The sequence below is a fragment of the Trichosurus vulpecula genome, chromosome 2 (assembly GCF_011100635.1).
Source record: "Trichosurus vulpecula isolate mTriVul1 chromosome 2, mTriVul1.pri, whole genome shotgun sequence".
Taxonomy (NCBI): Eukaryota; Metazoa; Chordata; class Mammalia; order Diprotodontia; family Phalangeridae; genus Trichosurus; species Trichosurus vulpecula.
The window spans coordinates 48,294,653-48,311,683 of record NC_050574.1 but is presented as its reverse complement, the minus strand read 5'-3'; the positions used below and the strand labels follow the sequence as shown (position 1 = coordinate 48,311,683).

The 17,031-nt window shown below is 50.9% G+C and overlaps 2 protein-coding genes across 5 annotated transcripts in view; both read right to left on the bottom strand.

Moving 5' to 3' along the window:
• SLC25A34 (solute carrier family 25 member 34) lies at nt 1-9,679 on the bottom strand. 3 transcript variants are annotated; one of them, XR_005009508.1, is made up of 6 exons: nt 8,860-9,679; nt 6,725-6,790; nt 6,372-6,524; nt 4,254-4,388; nt 3,660-3,912; nt 1,610-1,637 (listed from the first exon to the last, which is right to left on the bottom strand). XR_005009508.1 is itself a non-coding variant. In XM_036742712.1 (5 exons), the coding sequence occupies exons 1-5, from the start codon at nt 9,268-9,270 to the stop codon at nt 1,455-1,457; spliced, it is 948 nt and encodes a 315-aa protein (XP_036598607.1). In that variant the 5' UTR covers nt 9,271-9,679; the 3' UTR covers nt 1-1,454. The 3 variants fall into 3 exon arrangements, 2 of the variants coding, with proteins under 2 accessions (XP_036598607.1, XP_036598608.1); XM_036742712.1 differs by lacking the exon at nt 3,660-3,912 and having other exon boundaries at nt 1-1,637; XM_036742713.1 differs by lacking the exon at nt 1,610-1,637 and having other exon boundaries at nt 3,554-3,912.
• A 1,868-nt stretch (nt 9,680-11,547) lies between these two features.
• PLEKHM2 (pleckstrin homology and RUN domain containing M2) overlaps nt 11,548-17,031 on the bottom strand; it is a 58,093-nt gene continuing 52,609 nt past the window's right edge. For both annotated transcript variants that reach the window (XM_036747822.1, XM_036747823.1), the window contains 6 exons: nt 15,334-15,524; nt 14,984-15,049; nt 14,112-14,271; nt 13,428-13,607; nt 13,231-13,347; nt 11,548-12,631 (listed from right to left, as the gene is read on the bottom strand). In XM_036747822.1, the coding sequence (XP_036603717.1) occupies nt 12,494-12,631; nt 13,231-13,347; nt 13,428-13,607; nt 14,112-14,271; nt 14,984-15,049; nt 15,334-15,524 (852 nt within the window). In that variant the 3' untranslated portion in view covers nt 11,548-12,493. The remainder of the gene's footprint in view (nt 12,632-13,230; nt 13,348-13,427; nt 13,608-14,111; nt 14,272-14,983; nt 15,050-15,333; nt 15,525-17,031) is intronic.

The following is a 17,031-nucleotide window of genomic DNA, read 5'->3' as shown; positions in this document are numbered from 1 at the left end:
AACTAATCAAAAATAGAAAACTTTATTCATTCGGAGTGGTGGAGGGGAGCCTGGAGTGTTTGTGGGGTTTCTGGGGGAGTCCCTCAGCCCCAAGGTCCATTGTCATTGTGACCAATGGGGTTCACCTATAGACTCTCTTCTTCATTAGGTGTTGAAGTCAGGAAGAACTGAGTTCAAATCCAACCTCAGGTACTTCCTAGCTCTGTGACCCCAGGAAAATCACTTAAACCTCTGTTTGCCTCGGTTTCCTCAACTGTAAAATGGAGAAGATAATAAGACCTACTCCCCCTGAGGTCATTGCGAGGATCAAATGAGATAATATTTTAAAAGTACTTTTAAGCTTTAAAGTGCTAGATATTAATATTATTATTATTAATTACCCTCTTGCTGTGTGACGTTGGACAAGAAGCTGCCCCTCTCTGGGGCTTGTTTCTATATCTGTGAGAGGGTGACAGTGATCTTTGCTTAATCAAGTTCCCCAAGTGTGGTGGGAGGCTAGGAAGAGGCAGTCCATGGGAAGGGGCTTCATTTCAACAACATTCTTACACTGAATTACCCTTTGTATGTGTGTACGACAACTTTGAGGCCATTGAATCCATCTTTTTACTGATGAAGGAAACTGAGTCACAGAGAAGTGACTTGCCCAAGGTCATACAGCCGGCAAGTTTCTAAGGCTCAATTTTGAACTCAAGTCCTTCTGACTCCAAGTCCAATGATTTCCATGCCGCCTTTCCTATGTTATAAATGGTATATTCTGAATTCTAACATTCCATGTTCTAAAGAACATTTTCATGTCCTAGTCATTGTATTTAATGAAGATAAGTGGCAGCGCATTAGTCTGAGGACCTGGTTCCAAATCCCAACTCTGTTACTACCTGTGTGACCTTCTCTGGGCCTCAGTTTCCCCATCTGTGAAATGAGGGTTTGGATTAAGCAACCTCTAAGGTCCCTTCTGGCTGTGATCCAGGTGCCATCTTGGACCCCCTCCTCCAACTTCTGACGTTCGTGTCAGTGTTTCCCGTATGGGGTGCGTATGGGGTACATTGAAGCATCCACACTCCGCCGGGTCACTGGGAGTCAGAGACCGTATTTCCAAGACACTCTACTGAGTTTAGGAGGCGTATAGTCTGTGGCCATGGACTCAAGTATGGGAAGTTGGCTCTCCTGGAAACAGAGCCTAGACTAGTGTCCTCTGAACATTCCCTGAACCCATTCCAATCCTAGTGACAATAAAGGGTCCCTTGGGTTTGTCCATGACTGGCCATGGCTCACTCCCATTCTACATGGAGTGTCCCCCTACTGGCTCACCATTTCCAGCACCAACCCCCGTGAGTCCTTGATTGCCATAAAGATGAGGCAGGGCCGGGGTCAGGGAGGATGTAGAGCCTGTTGGGGCAGGAAAGGTCCTGAATTCTGGGCTCTCCATGCTGCTAGAGGAGGGCCAGGAAGGGGCCCTAGGCTCCCTGGTGCTGGAATCGGTAGATGAGCTTCCGGAGTTCGTCCCAGAAGAGCAGGCTTAGGACAGTGTGGGGGCCCAGGCGCAGATAGGCAGGGCCCAGACCCTTGTAGAGAGCCTGGGGCCCCTCTGCCCGTATGATCTTCACTAAGCAGTCAAGGACCCCTCGATACAGCTGGCCCTGGGGATAGGACAGGAAGGCAGAGGTGTCACTCTCCTTATGAGATCTGCTCTGATCATTCTCTACCTTAAGGTTTCTTCACTTTTTTTATGAACTGGACATTCCTTTGGCTACCTGGTAAAGCCTATGGATGCCTTCTCAGAATTAGGTTTTTAAATGCATACAATAAAATACATAGGACTACAGAAAAAACTAGTCATTTCCCCCCTATTTTTTCCTTTCATGGATTCCCCCTCCCCAATCACTCCACAGACTCCTTGGGAGTCCATGGACCCAAGGTTAAGAACCCCAGGTCTCCATGCTTGCCTCAATCTGTAATTAATTATCTCTTCCAGATTTGGAGCAACTAGGTGGCACTATAGTGCAAAGAGTGCTGGGTCTGGAGTTAGGACGACTCATCTTCCTGAGTTCAAATCCAGCCTCAGACACTTACTAGCTGTGTGACCCTGGGTGAGTCACTTCACCCTGTTTGCCTCAGTTCCCTTATCTGTAAAATGAGCTGGAGAAGAAAATGGCGAACCACTCCAGTGTCTCTGCCAAGAAAACTCTAAATGGGGTCACGAGAGTCAGACATAACTGAAACAACAAAGATTCAAAAGCCTCCAGTGGCCTCTGATCACAAACCAAAAAAAGAAAGCATCACTGTCTGACCCTCACAGTCAAGTCAGAGAAGCTGGGTTAAAGTCTTGACTCTGCTACTTACTATCTGTAGGATCTTGGGCAAATCACCTTCTCTCTCAAGGCCTGAGTTTTTTCATCAATTAAATGAGGGATCAGCTGCTCCTCAAGACTCCATCCAGATCTAAGTCCTAGCATCCCATGAGGTAAAGGTTCCAGGCTATTTGGCTACCTGCCCTTGAGTAATTCTGCGTTCTATCCAATGAGATAAACCTGCATCCCTGTTCTCATCTTACTCTCTCCCTCCTCTGTGCCTAGAATAGACTTTCCCTTCCCATTCTGTCTCCTGGAGGTCCCTCCCTCCCTTCCAGGTCCATCTCAGGTGCTAGCTTCTCCATTAAGTCTCGCCTGATTTCCCATCCTCCAGGTCACTGTGACCCTTCTCTTCCTATTTCTGTAACTGGGGCCTCTCCTTTTTCATTCTTATTCGTTCTCCTTGGTATGTGAACTCCTTCTTTCCCCCCAAAGAAAGCAATGTTAGAAATATTAGAAAGAACCTTGTAGGCCAGAAGGCCTGAGTTTGAATCCTAGCTCAGGTGCTACTTACTATACTTGTGGGACCTTGGCAAAGTCACTTAATCTTTGGGCATCAGTTTCTCCATTAACGTAAAATGTCCTGTCTACCTCATGGGACTGTTTGTGAAGATCCACAGGAGTCATGTCCGCAAAGTGTTACATAATGATCAGCTATTGTTAGATGGTAAGCTCCTTGAGGGCAGGACCTTGGTCATATCTATCCTATCATTCCTTGGCCATTTCCAAACTGTGCTACCTTCACATTGGTCCTTCTCCTACCGGGAAGAGGGCTCTGTCCCCTGGGACCCTGAACTATGAGGGGTGAATTTTCATCTTATCCAGGCCCAGATCCAGGCCTCTGTGGCACTTCCCAGCCAGTTCCAAACTCTATCTCCTTTTTATGTGTGCTCTTCCTCTGATAGCGCGTAAACTCCTTCAGGGCATGAAGCATCTTGCTTCCTTATTTTTGTAGTACTTAGAACTGTGCCTGGCACATAATAAATGTTTAATAAATGCTTGGTGATCAATTGATTGGTCCCCAGATCAGAGTACAGCACCTTGAACTTGAAAGGGGTTTAATAAATGTTCATTAAATTTAAGGATGGGGGAGGGGGTCCTGGGTTGCTTTGGCCAAAGAATTCACCATCCAGGAGTCAACCTGCTGGGCATGAGGATTGGAACGCAATAAGCTCTAAGATCTGTCTGACTCTAGACAGGAGGCCTGGACAGTTGTCAGGATCATACCTTAAGTGAGCTTGAGGTGATAAGAAAAAAAGATGGAAAAAAAGAAGATTGGCTAGGCTTGGGAGGAGAATATTGGGAGCTGACCTGGGTGGCCTGTTACAGATGGGGAGAGTGCAGGGAAGAACTGATGGCCAGCTCCCATGCTGTACTGGGTTCCATGCAATGTCAGAAGGACAGGAGAAGGGCCTGCAGCATGTTGGCTGTGTCTCCATGGAGGACATGGACAAAAGTGCCTCTGGATGAGAAGGCCTGGTTGGGTTGCCACATCCGTAAGGTCCTAGATCCAGGGAGTCCTCAAGGGTCACAGTCTCTGCCACGGAGTTAGGAGGCAGTGGGGCTTGGGGAAAGAGCATGGGATTTTAGAGTCAAAAGCCCTGGGTTAAAATCCCAGGTCTATTACCACGACTACCTGTATGACCTTGGTGAAAGTTAATTTCTCTGGGCCTCACTTTTCCTCATCTGTATAATGAGGAAAGGATTGGAACGCAATAAGCCCTAAGATCTGTCTGACTCTAGACAGATGATGCCGCAGGTGTCTATCTGTGTTTGTCTGTCTGTCTGGTCTGGAGAACTACATACCACCCCCACCCCGTGTCCTACCAGCCCTCCTGCATGCCGTGCCCACTTCTTCACTCTCTCTGTCCCCATCCCATGTCCTCCCTAACCCCATGTACTCACCCTTCCTGTTGGGTCCATGGGCTGATTGTACAAGCGGGTGCTGGCCACATCAAATGGTGTCATCACAATGACCACTGCCACGCTGCTGATCATGCCTGCAGCCAGGGCCACCAGCCAGCTGTCCTTCCGAAACCACTGCAAGGAAACAGGAAGCCCCACAAGCTGATCCCAGGCTCCTCTTCTTCCCTCTGTAACCTCAACCCTCATCCTACTTTATAAAACTCACCCTCCTGGTGACAGATGGGACCACAGACTGCAGTGAAAAGAACCTGTTCAGGAGACCTGTGTTCTAGACCTACCACTGACTCTCTGTGTGACCTTGGGGAAGTCATTTAACGTGTATAAAAATGAGGAGGTTGCATCAGATTGTCAAAACTGACCAAAAAGAGAATATGACAAATGATGGAGAGGCTGTGGGAAAACAGGAACACCAATGTCCTCTCCGTGGAGCTGTGAATTAGTCCAACCATTCTGGAAAGAAACTTGGAACTACATCTAAAAAACTATTAAACTATGCATACCCTTTGACCCAGCAATACTACTAGTAGGTCAACAGACCAAAGATATCAAAGAAAGAAAAGGACCCCTATGTACAAAAATATTTATAACAGCTCTTTTTGTGGTGGCCAAGAATTGGAAACTGGGGGAGCACCCATCAACTGGGGAACGGCTGAACAAGTACATGGATGTGATGGAACATTTTTATTTTAGAAGAAATGATGAAAGGGATGGTTTCAGAAAGACCTAGGAAGATTTATATAAACTGATGCAAAGTGAAGTGAGCAGAACCAGGGAGAAAAATGTATACAATGGGATGTTACAATAACAATAATATTGTAAAGACAAACAATTTTTAAAGACTTGAAAAGTGTGATCAATACAGTGACCAACCACAATTCCAAAGGACTCTTGATGAAACATGCTACCCGCTTCCTGTTAAGAGAGCTGATAGAGTCAGAGTACAGATTGATACACACACACACACACACACACACACACACACACACACACACATACACACACAGAGAGAGATGTGTGTGTGTGTGTGTGTGTGTGTGTGTGTGTGTGTGGGAATGACATGGCTAATTTGGAAATTTGTTTTGCTTGGCTATACCTGTTTGCAATAAGGGTTTTATTTTTCTTTCTCATTGTGGGGTAGGGAGAAGGAAAATAAATTTTTTTAAATGAGATGGTTGGAATAGAGAATAACAATATTAGCAAATGTTTATATGATCCGTTTAGGGGCAGCTAGGTGGTACAGTGGATAGAAGTCAGGGCTTGGAGTCAGGAAGACTCATCTCCCTGAGCTCGAATCCAGCCTCAGACACTTACTAGCTGTGTGACCTTGGGCAAGTCACTTAACCTTACTTGCCTCAGTTTCCTCATTTGTAAAATGAGCTGGAGAAGGAAATGACAAACCACTCCAGTATCTTTGCCAAGAAAACCCCAAATGAGGTCATGAAGAGTCAGACACGACTAAACAGCCACAGTATAGCCCTCTTAGTTTTGTAAGGCATATTTATTGTTTTTGGTCTTCACGAGAGCTCTGGAGACAGGTGCTGTTATTATCCCCAGCTCTCTGGTTAAGTGACAAGTACCACACAACAGCTAGTAAGTACCTGAAGAAATAAGTTCTCCAAGTGTTCTCCAAGTGCACTGTGTCATCCAAAGCCCCCCAAGGCTGGAAAAATGGCTCACTGGGACTCTTCCTTGGCTTTCCCAAACAGAATTCAGGCTGGCGCACTTTCTAGGTCTTTGTGCAGGAGGTTTAGTAGGGAGGTAAGCTGTACTGCTTCCTCTAGTTTCACCGTCTTGATTCTGCCCCACTGTGCCCTATCCACTAGGTGACACTGACTCTTAGCTAAAAATACCATGATTCTTTGCCAGAAGCTCTGGGCAGGGTGTTCCTGAAGCCCAGATGCTAGCCTCATGTTTGACTATATAACTTTGGACATCCAACTTCCCCAACCTGGGCCTCAGTTTCCTCACTAGCAAAATGGTGATAACAGCCCCTGTACTACCGACCTCACTGAGTTGTGAATAAAGTACTCTGTCCAATTTAAATTGCTTTAGAAATGTGAACTGTTTCAGGGAGTTCAGTCTCCTGGGGCTCCTCACCTCGTGGTCCTGCACCCATGTTTTGGCAGAGGCGAAGGTGGCCAGTTGGGCAGCTGATCCCACCATGACCCTGGGTACAGCTCCGCCAACCCCTCGCCATAGACCTGGGATGCCCTGCTGCCGCCAGATGGCTTCCAAGGCACCAAGGGCAGTCTGTGGAGAGAGAAAGGAAGAAGGGAGGACAGGCTGGCTGGCCTTCTGCCCATCCTGGGGGCAGCAGGGCCCTTGGGATAAGTGATCCCACTCCCCTTCTGGAGCCCTTGAGGCTTTAACCTGGGGTCCAGGAGGCAGAGCCCCAGTGCTCAGCTAGGTAGGCTTGTTGGGGAGGAGAAGAAGGGGAGAAGACTCCTCACCTGGTGCTGGTGCTGATAGCCAACAGCCAGGGGAGCCGCTGTCTTCGCTTGCAGCTGTGTTTTGACCTGGAAAATAGATCACAGTATCACAGATCTAGGGCTGGAATAGGTCTCCAAGAGCATCCAGGACCAACCCCCTAATTTTATTAATGAAGAACCTGACACCCAGAGAGACTGTGATTTGCCCAAGATCGCATACGTAGTAAGAAGTGTATGGTTGGCATTTGAACTCAGGTCTTATGACTCTAAGCTCTGCCTTGGTACACACAGCAGATTGGGTGGGGAGAGTGGAAGCAGGGGACATCCCCAGTAGGCCACAGACTAAGGGGCCATTCTATACTCTCCACAGGGGAAAATGTTCACAGGGCAGAGGACCACTAGTTTCTCCCAGTCCTTGCCCCTGAATCTGATAACCGAAGAATAAAAAAACCCCAGAGGGCCCCTAGTCCAACCAATATCTGGGATCCCTCTTTCAACATCCGTGACAGGTAGTCACCCATCCTCCCTTGGAAGATCTCCAGGAAGGGACAACACTTTGGAACAGCTCTAATGATTAGATACAGAGCACTAGACCTGGAATCACAAGATCTGAGTTCAAATTTGACCTCAGACACTCACTAGTTGTGTGATCCTGGGCGAGTCATTTTATTCCATCTGTAAACTGGGTATGATAATACCTCCTTCTTCACAGGGTTGTTGCGAGAATCAAATGAGGTATTTGTAAAGTGTTTGGAAAACCTTAAGGTGCTTTATAAATGTTAGCTATGGTTGTAGAGGCTAGAATTGTGATTTCATTAATATGGGGAACTCCCAGATGCAGAAACTTCCCTTACTGATGCACGTTGGCACCTCCTTCACAACTTAAGAGCTGCTTGGAGTGCTGAGAGGTGGACACTTGACCAGGATCACACAGTCAGCATGCTTCCAAGCTGAGGACCATAATCTGAAATCTGGCTCTCAGAAGCTCGCATCAACCGCTCCCTGGTTTTGCAGAGAACCAGCAATAGCCCTGAAGTCTGAGAAGCTGAGTTCAAATCCTATCCTTCCTACTCACCAGGCCTCCTTAGCCTCTCTGGGCCTCAGTTTCCTTAGCTTCAAAAGGAGGAAGTATGATGGATGACCCCTGAGGACCCTCCCAACTCTAAAGCCATAATCCTAAATCACAAAATCTCAGTGTGAGGACCTTCAAATGTCATCTGGTCCAGGAAGCCCCTCAGTAACTAGCCTGATAAGGAGTTGTCAAGCCTCCCTCCCTCCCTTCATTTATTCATTCATTCATTTAATAAACATTTATTAAACTACTCGGTAAGACATTTATTAAGCTATTATATGCTAGGCACTGTGCTAAACGCTGGAGTTACAAAGAGGCAAAAGCTTTCACTCTAATGGGGAATTCATCATGCAAATAAACATCTACAAAGCAAACTGTATACAGGGTAAATAGGAAATAATAAACATAGGGAAGGCACTAGAATTGAGAGGGGTTGGGGAAGGCTTCCAGTAGAATGTGGGATTTTAGTTGTGATAAAAAGCAGCCTCCGCTGGCACACCTCCGTTGGTGAACATTCTAACCCTTCCCCTCCTTGGGCAGCCTATTTTACTTTGGGACAGCTGTTAAGATTTTCTCTCCCTTGAGCCAAGATCTGCCCCCCTGACACTTTCACCCATTCTTCCATTCCTCTTAGGAGGAACACAAGATTGGAATAGAAGGCTCGAATCCTAGCTGGGTGACTCTCTACCCATGTGACCTTGTTCAAATCACTTTTCCCTGTCTCTGGGTATCGGTTTCTTTATCTGTGAAATGAGAGGGATGGTTGAACTAAATCAGGGGTTCTAAACCTTTTTTTTTTTGTCATGGACCCCTTCACAGTCTGGTGAAAACTACAGGCCCCTCCTTCTTAGAATAATTTATTTTAAAATTCATAATTGGAAGAAATGCCAAATTTCAGTTAGGAGTTGGTGAAAATTAAACATTAAAAAAAGAAAACAACTTTCCCCCTCCTATCCAAAGTCATGAACCCCTTGGAACTGGAGCTCCAAGTTAAGAACTGCAGGACTGGAAGGGTCCCTTCCAGGACTTGTGTCCCTTGTTAAGAGAGGGGGGAAGGCAGCGAAGGCTTTGCCAATCTACTCACCAGGTAAGCCGGGCTCCCAATGAAGGCTCCCAGAGCTCCGGCCAATGCCCCGGCAGCCACAGTGCCCCCATGGTGCTGGGTGAGGCCAACCTCCAGGGCCAGAGAATAGCAGTAGAATCTGACTCCGTTCATGACGCCCTGGTAGAGCAGGGCAGGTCCTAGTCCCTTCTGCAGTCCCCAAAGCCCATCAGCCTGTGCCACAGTGCCCACAGAGCGCAGGAGCCCCCGGTAGGGCCGGGAGTATGTCCCACGGGCCTGCAGCTCACCCTGGAGCTGCAGCCTTGTCTTTACCACATCCAGGGGATTGGTGAAGACACAGGCTAGACAGCAGGCTGAAGCACCCAGTACAAGGTCCATGGCTGGAGACACAGAGACAGGCACAGCCCTGCTGGCCACAGGAGGACTCTCCATGTCCCCTCTCTGGCTCAGGGAACAAAAGCAGCTATGTCTGGGGACCCTACATGGGCTGGAACGTGAACAAACAAAGGCTTGGTCCACCTGCAGAGGTGCCCCAGGGCGGCGGGGTGAGATGGCCACAGGCTACTCAAGCTAGCATGCAGGGCACAAGATGGAGGGGCCAGGGGGCTAGGGACAGGGAACAGAGGACAGGGGATGGGGGGCTAGACACACGGGACAGGTTGGGAACAGGTGAAAGGGGGGTTAGGGACGGTGAAGAAAAGGCAGGCCCAGGAACAGAGGACGGGGATAAGGGAACAGAGGACAGGGGACAGAGGGGAGGACACTGCAGGTTAGACCCAAATCTTGAAAGAGACAGCAGCACCCCGGCTCACCAAGCTCAAGTGCCTTCTGTCCCACTGGCTCTTCTTTCCAGCCCAACCAGTGCCCACTCAGGCAGGAACACAACCTGGGCGCCAAGACGCTCCCACTGCCCCGGCCCTGGCCAATCCCAGAGACTGCTGCTCTTCACACCTCCCTAGCTTGGGGGAGGTGCCCAGGCCCTGGGATCTGGAGGAAAGGTCACTCCAGGGTGGGGCGAGTATGGGCAGAGAAACACTGAGGGCAGGAGGGAGGGCGAGGAGAGGAGGAAAGTCTAACTAGCAAAGTCAATCTCCCTGTGTCCCGCCCTCTCTCTCCAGCCGAGTTGCACAGTGGCTAGAGCCCTAAGACCTGGGGTCGGGAAGAACTGGGTTCAAATCCAGACTCAGATACTACTCCCTGTGCGACCCTGGACCAGTCACTTTGCCTTCTGATGGAGTACAAGCAGAGCTGGTGCTCTTAGTGCCACCTCGATGCCCTTAGTAGGTGCTTAATACTTAATTGGTCTCAGGGTTTCCACTTTTGCCAGAGTCTTTTGCCTTTCTTTGTACTCTCAAGTGCTTAGCACAGTTCCTGACACATAGAAGGTGTTAATAAATGCTTCATTCATTCATTCATTCATTCATATAGTCTCCCCCATTAAGCTGTTAATTCCTTGAAGGCAGAGATTGTCTTTTGCCTTTCTTTGTACTCCCAAATGCTTAGCACAGTGCCTGGCACATAGTAGGTGCTTAATAAATCCTTCACTGCCTATTCTGGTTAATGTTGTCCCAGGTTTACTCCTAAGTTCTTTTGGCATCCACATCACAGCTGACTCAAACTGAGCTTAAGACCTCGGGGATGTCCTCCCATCTACAAATGTCTCTCTGATCATCTGGGGTATTTGTGGGGGACCTCTTGCTCAGAGAGAGGGAGGAAGGGCACCCACTGTATTTGGACTCTGGGGACCTGGGTTCAGATTCAGGCTTTCCTTACTGTTTGACCTTGGGGAAATCAGTTGACTTTTCTGGGGCTTGGTTTCCTCTTCCAAAATGAAAAGATTATGCTAGGTGATATCTTAAAGGGCCTCCCATCTCCAAATCTGTGGTTGGGCTACTGATGCCACGTCCCCAGAGGAGAGGAATTCACTAGATTCCGAGCCCCCATCGGCTTCGTGGTCTTTGACCTCGGTCAGGGCAGGTCACCTAACCTCTCAGGGACTACCTGCTTATCAGTGAGTTGAGGGGGCTGGGCTAGATGGCTCTTTCCAGCTCTAGATTGAAGGATGGCTGAGAGATGTGGGGCAGAGAGGGGGACATGCCCCCTGGGGGGGAACATCCCATGAAAAAAAAAACTCATTCAAGATGAACCAACCCCCAACAGAGACGGAGAACAAGAGAGAGACAGAGACAGAGAGAGACAGAGACAGAGTAGTCATGACCCTTGGCAGCTGCCACATGCCTGCAGGTACTTGAAGGACTCCAGATCTTGCCCCTTATCCAAGATGGAGCAGGATGACCCTTGAATTAGGAATGGGAGGTTTAGGAACGGACCTTATGGGACACCAAGTCCCATCCCAACCTAGGGAGGTTGTGACTTGCCCAGGGTCACTGAGCTAGGTAAGGGAGTCTGACCCCAGGTTCTTGATGTCTCATCCAGCTTTCACCTGCCTAGCTCTGTGACCTTGGGGCAAGTATGCCGACCTGCTTCCCTCCCTCTGTAAAATGTTGGGCACTCTGTAACCTCACAGGCTTGTACTGAAGAAAGTACTTTCTGTGAGTGTGCAGGGCGCTGGGGACAGGACAAAAAAAGGAATGGTTCTTCATTCTCAAGCTTAAGAACCTGTAGAGAGTCGGAAATAAAAGGGAGGGGAATTGAGGATCCCAAGCTCTGGAGGTTAGGGGTGGGAAATAAGCCATTGACAAACTGGGATAATATAATGTCTTTTATTTAAAAAAAAATACCCAAACCTTTCCCATCCCCTCCAGGGGAGGGGGAGCTGTGGCTATTCCTGTAAGTTTCTGTGGCTGAGGGGGGTGTGTGGTAGAGAAGGGTGGGTCCCTCTTTCCCAGGGCCCCTCTCTAGACCCCACTTGCCCTGTGCTACCTCTTAACCCTTTCCTAATGGAGGAGACAAGATCAGGGATGGAGGCGGGGATGGATGCATCCCCCTCATCTGGACCCCCAATCCTTGGCCCCAGCCTGCCCCTCCTGGCTTATGGGTATCTCCTCTGGCCCTGGTCACTGTGGGGAGGGGAGGCTGTGTGTGACTGGTGCCAGGCATCCACCCACCCTCTGCCCAGGGCGTGGACATGGAGCCCCGCACTTTGGGATATAGCTCAAAAGAGATGAAGACATGCACGCAAGCTCCCCCTTCTGCCGCAGACTCACGGCATTTCTAGGTGCTGGGAGGGGGCGATCCTCAGATACACCCGCTCCCTTGGCTCCAGCTGCTGCCTGAAACCCAAAGCAGAGAAAGGACCTCCAGCCGGCCCAGCATGAACCTCTTTATAGGATATCTGTATATTTATTATTATTGTTATGGTCATCGGTGTCATTGGCTTGAAGCCGGGGGGAACCCCCCCGTCGAGGCCCAGGATGGGAGGAGGGCAACTGCAGAGCCCACAGGGCTCACTCTCTGTCTCTACCCTGTTCCCAAAAGACGGGCACCTGGAACACAGCCCCAGAAGATGCTGTCTCGGCTGAAAGGGGGCTGGCATCGCTCCTCCCCTGGGAGGAGGGAGCGGACTGTGGGCAGGAAGCCCCTTGGGGAGCAGCTGATGACGATGGGGTGCTCAGCCTGGGGGCCTCTCCCGCTCTCTCGTTCATTGCTCCCCTTCGGGAGGAGTCAGAGTCAGGGGCACAGTCCAGTTCTGGCCTCAGCACCAGGGGTCCCGAGAGGCTCGGCCACGGCACAAGCTATCACTCCTCTGCCAGGCACTGTGGATGAGGCTCAGAGCATCCTCGAATTTCTTCTTGTTGGAGGTTTCCTGGATTGCCTTGTGCGGGAGCTCCACCTGTGAAGAGAGATGGGGAAGGGAAGAAGGGAGATTAAGAGACCTACCCATGGCTGCTGGAACTGAAGTGCACAGAGCGCTGGGCCTGGAGTCACAAAGACCCAAGTTCAAATCTAGCTTCATTTACTAGCTGTGTGACTCTGGGCAAGTCCTTTAACCTCTGTTTGCCTCAGTTTTCTCATTTGTAAAATGGGGATAATGATGGTTGTTGTGAGGATCAGCTTAGGTAATATTCATAAAGTGCTTGGCACAGTAACCCAGCACGTAGTAGGTGCCATGTAAATGCTAGCTATTACCATTATTATTAAAATATGGATGATAGTGGCCCCTACCTCCCAGGGATGTTGTGAGGATCAAATGAGAATATTTGTGGTTTTCTTTTTAAGTGCCTGGTGCTTTCTAAATAAATGCTCATTTGTCCTTCCCCAACCCACCACGGTCCCAGAACTAGTGTCAGAGGATATGACCCCAGGCTTCCTCACTCCAAGGTCAGATCACCTTCAGGTGCTTAAGCTACACTGTGGTATTCCACTTCCAGCCCCTATTTGGAGCTCTGGCTCCCTGGTCCCTTGGGCTGGCCCATTCCGGGGGAGGGTTACCTGGTAGACAGCTCTCCACCCAGAGCTCAGTGCAGACAGGAATCGGTCCAGTTCTGTAGTGCAACTCAGATAGATGACCCAGGGTGGGAGAAGCTGCTGCCGGTCCTGGGAGAACTCCTAGGGGCAGAGGACACAGTTAGGGTCCAAGGGGGTGCAGAAGGGCTCCCCCCAGACACCTCTGCATCTCTGGCCCTCACCAGGACGCAGTACTCCTTGCCGGGCTCGGTGGAGACAGCGGTGATGTTGGCCAGCTCTGCCATGCCTAGGGAGCGGAAAAAGCTGGTCTGACAATCCTCGTGGCAGGTGAAGAGCCGGTCATCGGTGATCACCAAGCAGCAGGGGAGGCAGGGGCTGGGGGCAACGCCCTGCGGGATGACCTGGGCCAGAGACAGGGAAGGCAAAGGTCAGCCTGTCCCTTCCAGCCAGGCAAGGACCCGGACTTTTCCCCTCTCACAACCCCTGCTGCTGCTGCCCGGTTCAGGAGGGCTCCCTTCTAGAGACCAGGTGAAGGCAGAGGAACAGTGATTTAATATTGGAAGGGACCCTCAAAGACATTAGATCTAACTCCTGTGTTTCATAGATGAGGAAATACAGGCCTGGAAAGTTACATGATTTATCCAAGCTCTCACAACTAGTAAGTGTCTAAGGCAGGAGTGGAACCCAGACTCTAAATGTAGCTGGGTCATACAACAGTGAACTGGGTCTAATGTCATTCCTGCCTCCTGGCCCTAAATCTCAGGTCGGTGGGAAGGAACCACCCTCATTGACTAGCAGTCTGGTCTTGGTCCAGTCCCAAGGGGCCCTAGGAGACAGTTTCAAGGCTGTCCCTCCCCTCCATTGGGGCACGGGGCTGTCTGTTTGCCCACCGAGGGTGAACTCACTCCTTTAGAAACAGCCTGGCAGAGATGCTGCATCCAGTCAGCCATCTCTGTCTCATCAGTGGCACTCAGTTCCAGGGAGGGCCGGTCAGTGAGGATCACCTGGAAGGCGTGGGGCCGATCTGTGGTGTTGGACCTCCGGCAGCCGCCACATTGCTCCCCGCTGAGGCCAACCGTGAAACAGGATGAGGGATGGAATGAGGAAGGGGTTGTGGGGTGACCCTACCCCATGCCCCAGAGGCCTGAGGAGCTGCTGGCCTTGGCATGTGTCCCACTGACCAAAAATCTCATCTTTGGAACCCTCTGAGACTTTCCCGACAGTTCTCCTAGACACTGGGCTTTGCCAAAATCTCTGAGCCCCTGAGAGTTCAGAAAGACCAGAGAGTTCTCTGTCCATGTTTCACCCCTGCCCACTGATCACAGCTTGGCTCCAGAAAATTCAGGGGCTCCCAGCTCTCGGCTTCAGAGCCTGCCCATGTTCAAAGATTTCTTTTGGAGTGTTATGTCTTTCTCATAGGGATGGAGAGGCAGGGATAAGGGGAGTGGTCTCAGGGTTAGGAAGACCTCTGACACACACTGCCTGTATGGCCCTGGGCCAGTCTCATAACCTCTCTGTGGCCCAGGCAACTCCCTCAGACTAAGGTGCAGAACTGCACTGGTGGAAGGACTTTCCTCACTGGGGTGGTCTCAACTATAATGAAATCACAGATCTGGACTTCCTGAAAAATTTCATGTCTCCCCCCAGGCCTTCTCTTCTAGGCTCCATATCAGTGGGAAACAAAGGGAGAAGGGCCCTGGGGGTCAGCAGGGTGCTGGAGTCCTAGCCATGAGGACAGCAAGCCCACCCTCCCCTCCAAGTCTCCAGAAATACCTACCCCATATTCACAGAGAGCAGAGGGATGACATCTGTGCGGTCAGGATACTGATAGAGGATCCCATTGCTGTAGGGAAGACCATGAGGGCAGGGGTGAGGGCCTGAGGCCTTGGCAGGATGGCCTCTGCTGGGGACCCCGGCAGTTCTAAGCTCGGAGGCACACAGGGCAGTCATGGGAGCCAGGGGCCTGCGCTCAGCCCCACCTCCAACGCTCACCAGCTACAGGGCCCATGTCTACAATGGGGGCAAGGAGGCCCTGTTGCGACTGCCCAGACTGCAGGGGGCAAAGGGCTCAGGGAGCCTCAGAGCCCTCATCCCCACCGGGGAGGGCGGCCTGCCCTGGCTCCACACCTGAGGACCACGAAGCAGGACTTCCAGTGTTCCTTGCCCAGGTACGATGTGCCCGCCTTATAGTGCAGCATCCCTTCTTTGGTGACTGCATTCTCCACCGAGGAATAGTGACAGGGGATGGGCCCTGGGTTCTCGTCCAGAGGATCCTCCCAGTGCACCAGCCCATAGAACCGCACAGTAACCGCTGATGCCTGTGGTTGGGGAGGGAGAGAGAGAGAAGAGGAGAGGAGAGGCAGACAGAGAGAGAAAGGGAGGGAGGGGGAGAGAGAGAGAAAGAGACAGACACAGAGAGAGGGAGGGAGAGACAGAGAAAGACAGAGAGAGAGAGAGAGAGAGACAAAGACAGAGAGAGGGAGAGAGAGAGAGAGAGAGAGAGAGAAAGGAAGAGACACAGAGGGAGAGACGAGGGAGGGAGGGAGAGAGAGATGGAGAGAGAGATGGAGAGAGACAGAGAGAGACAGAGACAGAGAGAGAGACAGGCCATGGGACAGCTGCAGACCTACCAATACTTATTACTACTCCCACTAAGTAAACTCCTACTGTGTGCCAGGCACTGGTGGTAAGCACTAAGGATACAGAGGGAGAGAAAGAGAAGGTTGCAGAGCACTGAGCTGGGCCCTGAGGAAGAAACAAGGTTTGGATAAAATCCAGCAGCTAGAGATGGCACAGCTAGGGGGCGCCATGGAGCACTGCACCTGGAGTCCCAAGAGCTGAGTTCAAATCCAGCCTCGGATACTTTGTAGCTGGGTGATTCTGGGCAAGTCTCTTAACCTGCCTGCCTCTGGAGATAACCACCTTAACCTGCCTACCTCCCAGGGTGGCTGTGAACATGAAATGAGATCATGGTGAGAGAGGACCTAACCCAATGCCTGGCGCACAGTGAGCGCTATATAAGTGTAGGTTTGCTGCTGTTCTCATCTTCATCATTCTCATTATCCAGTGCCTGTCCTGAAGGAACTTATGGTCCAGTAGGTGAAAAGATCCCAAGGTCCAGCGTTCCCTGCACCCCTTGTCTCCCTCCCCTCCCCTCCCCCAGGCCTACCCCGGCCTCTCTCCTTGAAGGCCGTCTCTTGTCCTCCCCAGAGGCCAGCCCAGCTTGGGCCCTGTCACCTCTGGGTGATGACTGCAGTCAGCCTCCCTGCCTCAGGTCTCTCTCTGCTCCAGTCCATCCGCTGCAGTCCCATCTCCCCCCCTTCTTGGCTCTGGGCCAGTCTCAACCTCTCACCGGCCCAGGCAGCTCTTGAAGCCTTAGCCTCAGAGGAGCCGCTAACCTGTACTGTCGGACAGAGTTTCCTCCTGTTGTGGCCCTGGGGCTCCTCCCTTCAGAACCTCCGATGGCTCCCTGTGGCCTTTAGGATAAGTTGAAGCTGCTCAGCCCGACAGTGGCCACTCAACCTGGCCTGATTCCAAGCCTGCTTTTCAGGCTTCTTTCATACAAGCTTCCCCTCACCTCCTGGAAGCTGCAGCCAAGTTGGCTTCCACTAACTTTTCCCCGGACTTAGGCCACCCTCCCGGCCCCTGGCTCCATGCCCTGCCAGGAGCATCCTCCCCACCCCCCATATCTCTGCGGGCTGGATTTCTTTGCCTTTCAATACCCAGCTCAGGGGTCGCCTCCTTCAGGAAGCCTCCCCTGATCTTCTTAGGTGAAAATGATCAGAGCTCTCCTTCCTGACATTTCCCTAAGATCAATCACAGGAT